Source organism: Pyrus communis, chromosome 2 (assembly GCF_963583255.1).
Source record: "Pyrus communis chromosome 2, drPyrComm1.1, whole genome shotgun sequence".
Classification (NCBI taxonomy): Eukaryota; Viridiplantae; Streptophyta; class Magnoliopsida; order Rosales; family Rosaceae; genus Pyrus; species Pyrus communis.
Genome location: NC_084804.1, coordinates 15099489 through 15115094, shown reverse-complemented (window position 1 = coordinate 15115094; position 15606 = coordinate 15099489). Strand labels below are relative to the sequence as shown.

General features: G+C 37.7%; 2 protein-coding genes across 3 annotated transcripts in view; one reads left to right on the top strand and one right to left on the bottom strand.

Moving 5' to 3' along the window:
* LOC137726251 (uncharacterized) overlaps nt 1–15606 on the bottom strand; it is a 97680-nt gene that overhangs the window by 24354 nt on the left and 57720 nt on the right. The window contains exon 2 of one of the 2 annotated variants that reach the window (XM_068465149.1): nt 9387–9571. The exons of the other annotated variant lie outside the window; for it this stretch is intronic. Within the exon in view, the coding sequence (XP_068321250.1) occupies nt 9398–9571 (174 nt within the window). The 3' untranslated portion in view covers nt 9387–9397. Of the gene's footprint in view, nt 1–9386; nt 9572–15606 lie in introns of those variants that run through there. 2 annotated transcript variants of the gene reach the window in all.
* LOC137726811 (disease resistance protein RUN1-like) overlaps nt 13374–15606 on the top strand; it is a 45303-nt gene continuing 43070 nt past the window's right edge. Inside the window, exons 1-2 of the mRNA XM_068465774.1 lie at nt 13374–14617; nt 15075–15583. Of these exons, the coding sequence (XP_068321875.1) occupies nt 15078–15583 (506 nt within the window). The 5' untranslated portion in view covers nt 13374–14617; nt 15075–15077. The remainder of the gene's footprint in view (nt 14618–15074; nt 15584–15606) is intronic.

Below are 15606 nucleotides of genomic sequence, written 5' to 3'. Positions count from 1 at the left end.
AACACATTTCCACAGGCATCAAATCCCGATCCCCACTATAATTACACAATTATAATCACACACACTACCAATACACATCCAACTATACAAATATATATACATAGAGAGAGAGTACCTTAGCAAGGACTTGTTTGGGGAGACCGGAGCCTTGGAAGAAAGCCATAACGTCATTGCCACTAATCCGGCCATTGCGGTCCAAATCGGCTCGTTGGAAATACTCGTCGAAGAGATCCACATTGCCGATTGGTTCTGCGCCGATGCCATCGCCACCGTCGGATTGCGATTCGCAGAAGACCAGACCATGGAATCAATCCAGAGTGCCGCGCGCTCAGGCTACAATTTTGGGCTTCTAAGAACATTTATGATCAGGAAACCACAAATTCGGGGGACGTATATTTCGATGCCTTAGAAACCATGACAGACTGTATTAAGGGCTTTCCGTTAAAGTTTCGTGACCAAAATGGTATTGTAATGTCACAATTTCTAAGTTGCGGACGTACTTTTCCGACCTTGCGAGAGTACAAAATCTGGGCCGTTGAATCTGATTTCAACGGTTGAAAACAAATTTATCAAAGCAAGCTTAGTGTGAAACCACCTCACAATAAAACTGAGTTTCGGGTCCTAAAAGCCCGTATAGTTCGCGGGTAAACCTCAGAATTTTTGGGATATCCCTCGTGTTCCTCACTCGCTTCTCCCTCTCTCGTCTTTCTCTGTTAACTCTCTGCTCTACATCGCACCCTTACAACTGGAAATCTCAAATTCCGTTCACGCCGTCGTCGTCTCCATCACCGACGCAAGCTCAAGTCCAGCGTCGTCATCCTCTCTCTTCGTTCTCACCTCTTCCCTTTCTCGCTCTGCTTATCTCGATACCTCTCCATCTCCCAGTCCAACTTCCTCGACTATGGTTTCCATGGCCATAGGAGCCACGACGTCACAGGGTTTTCTCGACTCCCGTCGTCAGCCTTCACCCCACCACTGCCAGGTAAAACCACCACTCGCCCTCCACTGCAATTGCAAACTTTCGGTCTCTCGGTAATTTACGGGAAAATTTTCAATTTATGTATTTTTGTTCATTTGGTTTCAATCTTCCTTTCCGTCCCGCGGTTCTGGACATCCATCTCTGGGAATCAAATTCTCTCGCCGTTGGCATATTCATATAACAGATGTATAAATTGAAATTTGCTAGGATTTGTGGTCTGTGTGGAATTTGATTTCGAAGAAGATCTAGTTTCATAGTTGTAATACTAGAAAATAAACTGTAAATTTTTGTTTGATTTCATTTTTTAGCATAGCTAATTTTAGCTTGCTGATTGGGATGTGGATCTTGGGTTTTTCATCACCGGCACCCTTTTTCGGCGTTTCTTTTTACAAAACATAATCTTTTCGTGGAATGAAAAAGATAGACTGTTTGGATCGTTGATGTCATCTTTAAAAAATTAAGATTTGTTCAAATATTGCTTGAACCAATTCTATAATATCTAGAGAGTTTATAAACATCGAGCAATATTCGTACTAACCTTAAAAATCAAAATGTAATATTAATGATCTAAACCGTTCATCTTTTCCAATTTACTATGAGATCATGTTTTCAAAATGGTTCCCGGTGATGAAAAATTAAAGGGTAAACGTAAACGACAATTGGGCGGTTAGAGTTTGTCACTAAGGTTTATGGACTATTGTGTCGAGCTTTGGAGTTAATTCCTTCGTAAAAATTGTAGGCCATGTCATTACGAGCGTTTTTATATTTTTTTTTGTATTTTTTCACATTTGTAAATTAATTATTACTATTTTTTAAATTGTTTTGAAGTCATAGGAAAAACATTATTCACAACGGTTTAGAGGGTTTAAAAAAATACAATGACGGTCTAACCATCGCAAGGGCGTAGAGTATGCAGTCCTGAATGTTGGTATATTTTTTCACATTTTTCTCATTTCTACGTTAATTATAATGAATTTTTATTGATAATCACTCCCCCTAAAATCATTGTTCGCGAGGGTCTGGAGAGTTTTAAAATTTCAAATGATGATGAAGTAATCATCAAAGCGTAGAGGATGCAACCACGAACGTTGTCCTATTTTTTCATATTTTTAACACTTGTAAGCTAATTATTATAAATTTTTAATCGTGCTTTAGTATTTTGTAGGAAAATCAAATTATATGAAGAAAACCATAATAATTAATTTATAAGTGTGAAAAACTATGGTAACGTTCCTTATTGCATTAGCTACACTTTGGAAATGATTATGTAGTCGTTTGGCTTTTAAAACCATAAAAATCCTTGTGAATAGTGTTTTAAGGAAGTTAAAAATGTGGAATAATTCATAATTATTTTTCGAGTGCAAAAAATGTGAAAAAATAAAAAATATGACAACGTTCGTGTTCACATCCTTTACACTTTTGCCGTGGTTATATCATCTTTTGAATTTTTAAAACCATACAAACTCTTGTTAATAATATTTTCCCTGTGAATTAAAATAATAAAAAATTAGTAGAAATTAATTTACAAGTGTGAAAAATGTAAAAAAAAAAAAAAAAAAAAAAAAAAAAAAAACAGATATAAACGCTCGTAAGAACAAGGCCTACAAATTTCGTGAAAGATTCAACTCCAAAATTTTGTGAACAGTATTTTTAAAGGGAGTTAAATTTTTTTTATAATTCAGTTAGTGCTTATATCTTTGCTTTTTATAAACTTTCATAACGAATCATATGTAGTCATAAACTTTGATAATATGTATAAAAAAAATGTTTCTATTGCTTTACAACAAACATTTCATAAGGAAAGCACATTTCACAAGTACAATTTTCCATCTTTAGTTATCTCCTTTACTTTATTTTCCCAACTCGCTATACTCCAAAAAAATAACATATAATATTAAACCACACAAATCACCAAGGTTGAAAAAAAAAATCACCAAGAAAATAATTGGTCTCAATACATGCAATGGCAGTCAAGGGGACAATAATATAAAATCTATACACAACTTGTCAACAAATCTTCATAAACCTACATTCTATGAATGATCATACCATTATGTTACCATTTGTGGCAGCCAAAAAATACTCCTCCACCAAACAAGTCACTAGCATGCTAAACATGGAGAGTGGGGGTAAAGTAAAGGAGCATGATCAAATACATACATGAATGTGGAACATGGAGAAATATAAGGAAAGTGAGGCTTGGAGCCTAGGACTTGAATGGCTATATAGGGCCAAACAACTCCACCAGCATGCGGTTAGAGGGAAGTATCAGATAGCTTTACAATGTATTGCAATTATTTTGAACAAAGATTGACTTGAGCTCCGGAATGTTTTTTTGCAGGTTCCATCCTCCCTCATTGATGGCAAACAAAGATGGTGTCGTGGGCTTCTCATCACGGTTATAGGATTTACTTGATGGAAGATTGGAGGATCCGAAATTTTCCACTCCAACAGTTGGCGCCATCTGTGGGAAACTTACAAAAAGCAGTCTTGAGAAGCCATGGAACCGTCCAAGAATAGAGAAGAATTCCTATACTCCTACTTTTCAGTTTCACGAATTAAATGAGAATCGTTGCAGTGGCTTCTTATGATTGCAATTCTTCCTGCCATAATTCTAAAGAATTGTCACAATCCTTTGTCACATTGGAATTTCATTTGGAAAAAAAGCTTCCACAATTTCAAGTTTTTTTAGGCGTATCATCGTACGTGTAGCTTTCACAATTTCAAGTTTTTTTGTTGTGATGCTGCAAGAGGCTTCTACCGTCTGCTTTGACTCCTCTACCGAAACCACTTGCCATGCAAAACATGGACAGCAAAAAGAGCAGTCTGACGTCCAAGAACTCGAGGCTCGAAGTGCCCATTTTTTCAGAACGAAGCGATTGATCTTCTCTTTCACTCGAACTATGCTAGTTTGCAGTTGTGAGTTGTGAGTGTGAGTGTTTTGTGGGAGAAAACTTCCGAAGTAATTGAAAAAGGGCGGGATTTTGGATGAAGAGTAACTGTTGTTAACTCCCTCCCTCTCCCACTACATCACTAGTCAACCGTTTGATTGGCCCATTAACCCATCAAACGGTTACATTAAATCAAGATGCGCTTGTCTTCCCATCCATCCATGCTTAGGTGCCTTGTTGTTATTGGTCCCTATACTTTCTCCTTAACATGCGACTGTAACACCCACTACCTCTTGTAAAACGGTACAACCAAACCGAAGTGGACAACCTGCAAATTATCTCGGGGAGAACAAGGAACGTGGGCATGCTATGGATTTAGTTGGTTTTTCCCTATTTTCTAGGGGTTTTTTTTGTCTGCAGCCAAATACAGTCCTATGGATTCGCATAGAGGAGACTTGTAAGACACAATATGTTGTTAATCCAATTTAATAATTTCTGTTCCTGCAATTATATACGTTCACCAAACACAAGTTAGAGCATAGCACATTACCATTGAGCAATCTCATCGTGACCAAGCAACCGAACGCGTTTACTCTACGAGGTCCATACGCGACACAAACTTCATATTCTTATTATCAAGAATGAACTTTTACCAACAACAACAAAGCCTTTTACCAGTAAGTGGGGTCAGCTGTATGAATCCTAAAACGTCATTGCGCTTAATTCTGTGCCACACAAGAATGAACTTTTACCAAAATGATAAAATCTCTTGTTCAAATCGAGACATTTACCAAGTATAAACAAAATCACACAACCAAGATTGAGATCAAAATGGATCGAAACAATGTTTGCGAACACAATTTTGATTAAAATGATTGTCTTAAACCACCTTAATCAGAAACAATGGAGGTTGCAGCATGTTACAACAAATTATAGAGGAATTAATTAAACAATCATGCAGCTCATTCGGTATGGAGATGAGGGTTTTGAGTTTAAGAAGCAATCATAACAACGCTAACTTGTTGCAATAGGATGTCAGGATGCACAGGATTGGAGCATTCATACAAGGGATGAAGTTTGCAAAATTAAGCAAGTAAAAAGATCAGATGTAATCGAGGCTATACGCTTCTTTGTTTTTTTTATTTTATCCCACCCTTCAAATGCCTCATTTCCTTGCCTTTACAAACCTGAGACACCGATACTTTTCAGCACTGACAGTGATTTCAAGTGCTCTGTCTTCATTATCTTGATTTGATGCAGTTCCCATTAGAAAGCTTTTATCTTTTTCGAGGTTTTCTTTCTCTATTTTCAGCCTTGCTTCTTGTCTGGCTATCTCTGCCTGCAACAAAACAATGTTCGATTAGGCTAAAACACAAAATAATGGTGCATCACCTTAAATTAAATGTCCAAAATTTAGTAAATGTAAGCACGTATTTTTCTAAAAACTTGTTATTACAAGGGCCACTGCTCATGACACGAATAGGTTATTGGTCTCTGCTGAATTTCTCAAGAACACGTGTAGATTAGAAATAAACATACAACACGCTAACAGGTTAATTTATCACTTGTGCTCAAAAAGACAATTCCAAATCTTTAGGCAATCTCCAATAGTGTAGGACTACATTCTTAGCATTCCATGATTTTGTAGTGTTTGTTCTTATTTTTTTTAGAAATTATAAAAAATGAAGACAATATCAAATGAACTAACATGTACTAATATAGTATATACTGAAAAATGAGGGTTGTTATTTTCGTTATGTACTTGTATTTTTTATGAGATTAAAGAAAAGATGAGAAAACATAAAGTTTTAAAAATTCGTCCCAAGTAAATGGTTTGTATCATTCTAGGAGGCTTGGAGCACGGTAAAAGCGTGAGGAGAGCAGAATGAAATAATAAAGAAAAGCGTGGTGAAAACGTGAGGAAAGCGGTATGCGATAATAAAGAAACGCGCTTGGAGGTAGCGGTTGGTCACTTTTCTTTTCCTGGTGCCCAACCAAGCCCCTCAAGTCAGTCTCTCTCTCTCTCTCTCTCTCTCTCTCAAAACACTACGTACTTTGATAGCTGAGAGAGCTCGGAAGGAGGGAAATGAGCTGTCATTTTCCACTATACATAGTGGAGAAAACACAATGATGACTAACAATAGAAAAACATTAATTTAACAATAATATGAGCATGGGGGTACATGGGACGATGCTGCTTCTCTTCACTGGTTTACTAGTACAATAATATGCAAATTTTTTAACATACCTTAATTTGCTTTTGTTTACTACAAGTGTATCTCATTGTGATAGAATTGTGATCCAAAACTGATGCATTCCATAGACAAGGACAGGCCTGATATACACCCTATCATCTTTAATTTGCCATTTGTTTTCGCATGTACACACATTATGAATGCATTTAATTGTTCTGATATTTGTATCATAATTATAGATTATTTTGTTCGAAAATGATTTTTCAACACAATTGTTTGGTCAGAACAACATCATCGCAAAAAACATATGTCGTCTTTTGAAAAGTAATTTTGACAATTATATAAGTATTTGCAATCACATTTCCATGTCAAAAATAAAATAACTTTGCCATTTTGAAAATTCATTTATGATGGAAAACTAACTACTAACGACAAGTCTTGTGCGTCGATAATAAAGTATTTTCGATGGCTAGTCTGAAAAAAAGTATTTCCAATGAGACAATTTCCAACGCCCATCAAGGACTTTTTCCCGTTAGAAATAAGTATTTGTGATTGCAAAATGTCTCTTCCCACAACATTTGACCCTCACTAATGACAGTTCGTTTTGCAATGGTTTAACGAAAGGTAGGATCAAGGTGAAATAGTTCACATGTCGCTAGGGTGCGACACCGTTCGAACATTATTCCGGGGATTCAAAGGTTGAGATCGCATATCACATTAGCAGAAAAGATGAAAAGGTGTTCCTGTTCTGTCTAGGTAGCTTGGGATAGATTGTAAACACGCGAGCAAAGTCACCTCCGTTGGACGTTGGAAGAAAGAAGCTAATAGAGTAACAAAAGATCCCAAAAGAGGCGAATTGCCAAAAAGTTTATCAAATCCGATCCTTGCATCATCTAATCTCGATTAGGTTAACTCTTAAATTCAGGCACTAAGCATCGGATAAGCCAATTGACACTCTCGTCCTTACCACAATTTTTTTTTCTCATTGTTGACCACCAGAGACTATTTATGCTCTCAAAATCTTGAAATGGAGTTAGATAGGTTTTAGGAAAGACGTCCGACTCATCGTCTTTGTCCTCGTTTTCCTTGACCATCCCTTTTGGAGGTAAAAAATTGATGGGGTTAGTAGTCTTTGTGATAGCCATCGCTGTTAGATCCCACATCGCCTAGTACATGCCCACCTCCATTAGCACGAGGCCTTTTGGGAGCTCACTGACTTTGGGTTCTGCAGGAACTCTGTAGTTAAGCGAGTATGGGAAAGAGCAATCCCAAGATGGGTGACCCATTGGGAAGTTTCTTGTGAGTTCCCAGAAACCAAACCATAAGGGCGTGGTTGGGGCCCAAAGCGAGCAATATCGTGTTACAGCGGCATCGAGCTCGGGTTGGGATGTGACAATCGCTGTTAATTTCTAGCCGTCAAGATTGATTTCCACTTCTCGGCATGTTGCTAGATTGGCGTGATGGCAACTAAAGGGTCCTATGCCAGTTCTGCGCTTGAAAGCACAATTTTCTGATTTGTAGATGTCTGATTTTCAATGTTTTTCCCATCCTTGTTTTCTTCTTGACAGTGCGAGTTTCAATAGTTATAAAATTTGTAGTTTTTGCACTAGGTCCCACAGGGCATGCCAAAATGTTGACCATAAAAACTACTAGGCCTACATGGTATGCAAGCCAAGTAACTACTATGCTAACTACATCCTTCTTGTGAATGTGGGCGTGCTAGCTCACGACCAAGCTCGGTTGGCCGAGTAAAATAGATATGGTGGTTGTTTCGAATGCGCTATTGACTTTTGCACTTGAGCAACTGCGACCGAGGAAGGAACACCTCCCAGCCTAGGCTTCTAAAACCTGAAGACAAGGTTGCTTAATTCACTGCAAAGTTTAGGATCTTCTGCTCTAGTTCAGCTGCTTCAACTATAGTCTATATTTGTACAAATATAAATGCGCCGAATTGGTATCAGGCTGTACGAGCAAGGACACTAAAATTAAAGAAAACATGAGAAAGTGGCCGGTGATGCTGGTGATGAGGGGGATACAGTGCTCTGGTGTCTCGTTAGAAAAGTTGTTGGGGATTAAGGATATTCAATGTGAAGTGGGTTTCGCCCAAAACACATGAGTTCAAATGGGAAGGGTGAGAGAGAGAGAGAGAGAGAGAGAGAGGAGGAGGATGAGGAGGAGAGGGATGGTTGCGGTGCGATGGTGGTGATCGGGTTCTTCACGTTCCATATTTATTTTTATTTTTATATTTTATTTTTAGTGTTGTTAGGTGAGTTAACAGAGTTTAAAGGGAAGTCAGCGGTAAACAAGTGTCAAAATATGAGAGAGGCCCAAGAAAGTTTTGAATGTAGAATATTTGAACTTGAAAAATAGATGTGGTAATAATATATGAGAATTTTCCTCGAATTTTTTTTGTAATGATTCTGGAAATTCTCATAAAGAAAGGGTCGCGCTTGGAAGTAGGTTTGGTCACTTCTCTCTCTAAACACTAGTGTTTGTACCCGACCCCACCATCCCCCACTCTTTCAATTTTTAATCCAAAAATTTGGAACTCACCCCACCCCACCGCACCACTATCTCAATCCCTCCCACTTTTTCTTTCGTTTAGCCGTGTCTAAGTGCGCAGAGGGAGGTCCCATCCCATTTTTCCCTTTTATGACCATTTACCATTGTCCTCCACTAGCACTAGAAAACTTCCTCCATCAGGAGGAAATTCCACCTCTCTCTTTTGAGTCCTCCACTAGGGATATATTTATAACCTTTCTTCCGTTTGAATGCAGATTGTTTCTGCGCTGAAAGTGTGCGCAATTTCGTCTTTATATTTTTTATGTTTTGTATTGTTTAACTCTGATGATTTTCTTGGAACATGCGTACATTTTATTGAAAGATGCTTTACAGAAAATGCTTTTGGACAAACTTTTCTTTTAATTAAGCATATTTAGAAGAAAATTTTAAAGCAGCAGCATTATCAATTATAAAGTATTTTTAAGTATGTGAAAGTGACTAATCCTTGTTTCTCCAAATTTTCAATTTTTGTCTTAAACTACCTTCATCAGGAAACAATGTAGGTTGCAGCATGTTACTACAAATTATAGAGGAATTAGTTAAACAATCATGCAGCTCATCGGATGTGGGGATCGGGGTTTTGAGGTTAAGAAGCAATCATAACAACGCTAACTTGTTGCAATGGGATGTCAGGATATACACAATTGAAGCATTCATACAAATAATGAAGTTTGCAAAATTAAGCAAGTAGAAGATCAGATGTAATCGAGGCTATCCGCTTCTTTTTCTTTTTTTTTTTCCTTTGTTTTTTATCCCACCCTTCAAATGCCTCATTTCTTTGCCATTGCAAACCTGAGACGCCGATACTTTTCACCGCTGACAGTGATTTCAAGTGCTCCGTCTTGGTTATCTTGATTCGATGCAGTTCCCATCAGAACACTTTTCTCCTTTTCGGGGTTTTCTTTCTCTATTTTCAGCCTTGCTTCTTGTCTGGCTATCTCTGCCTGCAACAAAACAATGTTTGATTAGGCTAAAACACAAAATAATGGTGCATCACCTTAAATTAAATGTCCAAAATTTAGTAAATGTAAGCACGTATTTTTCTAAAAACTAGTTATTACGAGGATCATTGCTCATGACACGAATAGGTTATAGGTCTCTGCTGAATTTCCCAAGAACATGTGTAGATTAGAAATAAACATACAACACGCTAAGAGGTTAATTTGTCACTTGTGCTCAAAAAGACAATTCCAAATCTTTAGGCAATCTCCAATAGTGTAGGACTACATTCTTAGCATTCCATGATTTTGTAGTGTTTGTTCTTATTTTTTCTAGAAATTATAAAAAATGAAGACAATATCAAATGAACTAACATGTACTAATATAGTATATACTGAAAAATGAGGGTGGTTGTTTTCGTTATATACTTGTATTTTTTATGAGATTAAAGAAAAGATGAGAAAACATAAAGTTTTAAAAATTCGTCCCAAGTAAATGGTTTGTATCATTGTGGGAGGCTTGGAGCACGGTGAAAGCGTAAGGTGAGCAGAATGAAATAATAAAGAAACGCGTGGTGAAAACGTGAGGAAAGCGGTATGCGATAATAAAGAAACGCACTTGGAGGTAGCCGTTGGTCACTTTTCCTGGTGCCCAACCAAGCCCCTCAAGTCGTGAACGAGAAGCTCTCTCTCTCTCTCTCTCTCTCTCTCTCTCTCTCTCTCTCTCTCTCTCTCTCTTTCAAAACACTACGTACTTTGATAGCTGAGAGAGCTCCGACGGAGGGAAATGAGCTGTCATTTTCCACGATACATAGTGGAGAAAACACAATGATGACTAACAATAGAAAAACATTAATTTAACAATAATATGAGCATGGGGGTACATGGGACGATGCTGCTTCTCTTCACTGGTTTACAAGTACAATAATATGCAAATTTTTTAACATACCTTAATTTGCTTTTGTTTACTACAAGTGTATCTCATTGTGATAGAATTGTGATCCAAAACTGATGCATTCCATAGACAAGGACAGGCCTGATATACACCCTATCATCTTTAATTTGCCATTTGTTTTCGCATGTACACACATTATGAATGCATTTAATTGTTCTGATATTTGTATCATAATTATAGATTATTTTGTTCGAAAATGATTTTTCAACACAATTGTTTGGTCAGAACAACATCATCGCAAAAAACATATGTCGTCCTTTGAAAAGTAATTTTGACAACTATATAAGTATTTGCAACCACATTTCCATGTCAAAAATAAAATAACTTTGCCATTTTGAAAATTCATTTATGATGGAAAACTAACTACTAACGACAAGTCTTGTGCGTCGATAATAAAGTATTTTCGATGGCTAGTCTGAAAAAAAGTATTTCCAATGAGACAATTTCCAACGCCCATCAAGGACTTTTTCCCGTTAGAAATAAGTATTTGTGATTGCAAAATGTCTCTTCCCACAACATTTGACCCTCCCTAATGACAGTTTGTTTTGCAATGGTTTAACGAAAGGTAGGATCAAGGTGAAATAGTTCACATGTCGCTAGGGTGCGACACCGTTCGAACATTATTCCGGGGATTCAAAGGTTGAGATCGCATATCACATTAGCAGAAAAGATGAAAAGGTGCTCATGTTCTGTCTAGGTAGCTTGGGATAGATTGTAAACACGCGAGCAAAGTCACCTCCGTTGGACGTTGGAAGAAAGAAGCTAATAGAGTAACAAAAGATCCCAAAAGAGGCGAATTGCCAAAAAGTTTATCAAATCCGATCCTTGCATCATCTAATCTCGATTAGGTTAACTCTTAAATTCAGGCACTAAGCATCAGATAAGCCAATTAACACTCTTGTCCTTACCACAATTTTTTTTTCTCATTGTTGACTACCAGAGACTATTTATGCTCTCAAAATCTTGAAATGGAGTTAGATAGGTTTTAGGAAGGACGTCTGAGGCCTCATCGTCTTTGTCCTCGTTTTCCTTGACCATCCCTTCTGGAGGTCAAAAATTGATGGGGTTAGTAGTCTTTGTGATAGCCATCACTGTTAGATCCCACATCGCCCAGTACATGCCCACCTCCATTAGCACGTGGCCTTTTGGAAGCTCATTGGCTTTGGGTTCCGTAGGAACTCCGAAGTTAAGCGAGTTTGGGCAAGAGCAATCCCAAGATGGGTGACCCATTGGGAAGTTGCTCGTGAGTTCCCAGAAACCAAACCATAAGGGCGTGGTTGGGGCCCAAAGTGAGCAATATCGTGTTACGGCAACGTCGAGCTCGGGTTGAGATGTGACAATCGTTGTTAATTTCTAGCTGTCAAGATTGATTTCCACTTCTCGCATGTTGTCGGATTGGCGTGACGGCAACTAAAGCGTCCTATGTCAGTTCTGCGCTTGAAAGCACAATTTTCTGATTTGTAGATGTCTGATTTTCAATGTTTTTCCCATCATTGTTTTCTTCTTGACAGTGCGAGTTTCAATAGTTATAAAAATTTGTAGTTTTTGCACTAGGTCTCATAGGGCATGCCAAAATGTTGACCATAAAAACTACTAGGCCTACATGGTATGCAAGCCGAGTAACTACTATGCTAACTACATCCTTCTTGTGCATGTGGGCGTGCTAACTCAAACCAAGCTCGGTTGGACTAGTAAAATAGATATGGTGGTTATTTCAAATGCGCTATTGACTTTTGCACTTGAGCAACTGCGCCCGAGGAAGGAACACCTCTCAGCCTAGGCTTCTAAAACCTGAAGACAAGGTTACTTAATTCACTGCAAAGTTCAGGATCTTCTGCACTAGTTCAGCTGCTTCAACTATAGTCTATATTTGTACAAATATAAATGCGTCGAATTGGTATCAGGTTGTACGAGCAAGGACACTAAAATTAAAGAAAACATGAGAAAGCGGCTGGTGATGCCGGTGATGAGGGGGATACGGTGCTCCAGTGTCTCGTTAGCGAAGTCGTTGGGGATTAAGGATATTCAATGTGAAGTGGGTTTTGCCCAAAACACAGGAGTTCAAATTGGAAGGGTGAAAGAGAGAGAGAGAGAGAGAGAGAGAGAGAGAGAGAGGGGAGGAGGAGGAGAGGGATGGTTGCGGTGCGATGGTGGTGATCTGGTTCTTCATGTTCCATATTTATTTTTATTTTTATTTTTATATTTTATTTTTAGTGTTGTTAGGTGAGTTAACAAAGTTTAAAGGGAAGTTAGTGGTAAACAAGTATCAAAATATGAGAGAGGCCCAAGAAAGTTTTGAATGTAGAATATTTTAACTTGAAAAATAGATGTGGTAATTATATATGAGAATTCTCCCCGAATTTTCTTTGTAATGATTCTGAAAATTCTCAAAAAGAAAGGGTCGCGTTTGGAAGTAGGTTTGGTCACTTCTCTCTCTAAACACTAGTGTTTGTACCCGACCCCACCATCCCCCACTCTTTCAATTTTTAATCCAAAAATTTGGAACTCACCCCACCCCACCCCACCGCACCACCATCTCATTCTCAATCCCTCCCACTTTTTCTTTTATTTAGCCGTGTCTAAGTGCGCAGAGGAAGGTCCCATCCCATTTGCCCCTTTTATGACCATTTACCATTGTCCTCCACTAGCACTAGAAAACTTCCTCCATCAGGAGGAAATTCCACCTCTCTCTTTTGAGTCCTCCGCTAGGGATATATTTATAACCTTTCTTCCGTTTGAATGCAGATTGTTTCTGCGCTGAAAGTGTGCGCAATTTCGTCTTTATATTTTTTATGTTTTGTATTGTTTAACTCTGATGATTTTCTTGGAACATGCGTACATTTTATTGAAAGATGCTTTACAGAAAATGCTTTTGGACAAACTTTTCTTTTAATTAAGCATATTTAGAAGAAAATTTTAAAGCAGCAGCATTATCAATTATAAAGTATTTTTAAGTATGTGAAAGTGACTAATCCTTGTTTCTCCAAATTTTCAATTTTTGTCCTCCATGGAGCCTTTGTAAATTTGTGCACAGACTACAATTTCAATTTTTCTGTAGTAAACTCTAATTCAGGCTCAGGTGCGACTGTAGTTCAGGTTCTCTTTCTGCTATCTGATCCAAGAAATAGAGAGATGGAGTTGATTGGGTTCATTCAAGTTTTCAACATCATCGTCATCGCCATTGGGACTCTGTTCTACATGTGCTGCATGTCTTTAACATTTTCATTAGTTTTCTTTGAACTGTTAAGATTCGTTTTGTTTGAATTGAGTATAATATGGTAGAGAAATTGATAGTTATAACGATTGTGTAATATCTTATGATGAAATCAAACAAAATAAGTTTGTAACTCTAAAGATTGTTCATTAATAATTTAATGAGTTGATTTGTTATTTGTGCTCAGGAATATAGATTCCAAATCTTGTCCATCTCCATTGGTGAACAACTACATTCTCGGCCCTCTACGATTGTGTAGCATGAAATTCACATATTTTCTTTTGGAAATTCTAGAAATGTCCTCAATTAAAACTGCTTGGAAATTGTTTGGAAATTTCTTGAAAGAAATTGATGACTTACTAATCAAGGAAAACTCAAAACCGTGTAGGCAAAGCAAGTAAAGGGAGGGCCCCATCCTGTGTGCCCCTTTTTATGCTTTTGTAACTGGTCATCTCTTAGTCATAGCTTTTCCAGAAGAGCCTTTGAAACTTTGTGCATCTAGTAAAAAACCATTTCAAGTAAAATCTGAACTAGTCACCCTCTCCCCCTCTCTCTTTTCTGGTTCTTTAGATCCTCCTTAATTCTGAACTACTCTCTCTCTCTCTCTCTCTCTCTCTCTCGCATTATTGGATCCTCCTTAATTTTGAACCAGTCTCTCTTTCCCTCTATTCACAATTAATCTCTCTGCAACTACTACTCCTGGATCTGAAAACTAGAGGTTATGGATATGCCTTCTTCTTCTTCTTCGTCGTCATCCGCTGCTGCTCGTGCTGATGATACAAAAAACTAATTGTTTTGGATATATTATTTTGAAGGTGAAGTTTTCTTATTTTGAAGGTGGAGAAAACAAACAAGCCATTGTCAAATTGGTAACTTGTCAGAGGTTAGTCAGTGTTTAATGTTTGTTGACACTGTTTAAGGCTCTTTCTATATTTTTTGTCGTTTCTTTTTAATTAATAAGTTTAGTTGTTATGTTATTTTGGCATTTAATTTGCTAATTAATTTTTGTTATGTCTGCTGTTATTTCTTCTCTGGTGACCTGTCACCGGGTGTCACTATGTTTTGTTTGCATCGTGATCAATTGTCTTCCTTTACATGCTGAGATGACGTTGTTCATAGTAAGATTGCAAATATATGAATATCTTTCTTTAAATTATAGTTTTGTTTCAAAGAAAATATGTGCCCCATTTTCTACTTTCGTTCATCTCTCTCTCATTCAAACTTTGTGCCAATTCTAAGTAAATTCTCCTTAATTCTTGCAACGTCATAATATTATATATCCTTATTTAAAAATTAATCTGTCTGCAACTACATCTTTTTGCTGGATCTGAAAACTAGAGGTAATGGACGTTGCTTCTTCTTCTTCTTCATCCGCTGCTGATAACCCCCCACGTGGAGAAAAGTATGATGTGTTTATCAGTTTCAGAGGTGAGGACACCCGCCTTGGTATTACCAGCCATCTTCATGCTGCCTTACGTCAGAAGAAAATTGAAACCTACATCGATAACAGACTTCAGAGAGGAAAAGAAATCGAACCTGCCCTTCTAGAAGCAATCAATAAATCCACCATTTCGGTGATCATTTTCTCACAAAACTATGCTTCTTCCACATGGTGTCTGGATGAGCTTGTGCATATACTCAAATGCAACAATAGAGAAGGCCGGATGGTTATACCCGTATTCTATGACATCAATCCATCTGATGTACGAAAACAACACGGGAGTTATGCAGATGCATTTGTTCAACTTGAAAAACGATTCGCTAACAATATTGACAAGGTGCACAAGTGGAGGGATGCTTTGACGACTGCAGCCAATCTATCTGGGTTTGATCATTCAAACAAATCCGGGTAACTAACTCATTCTTTAACTT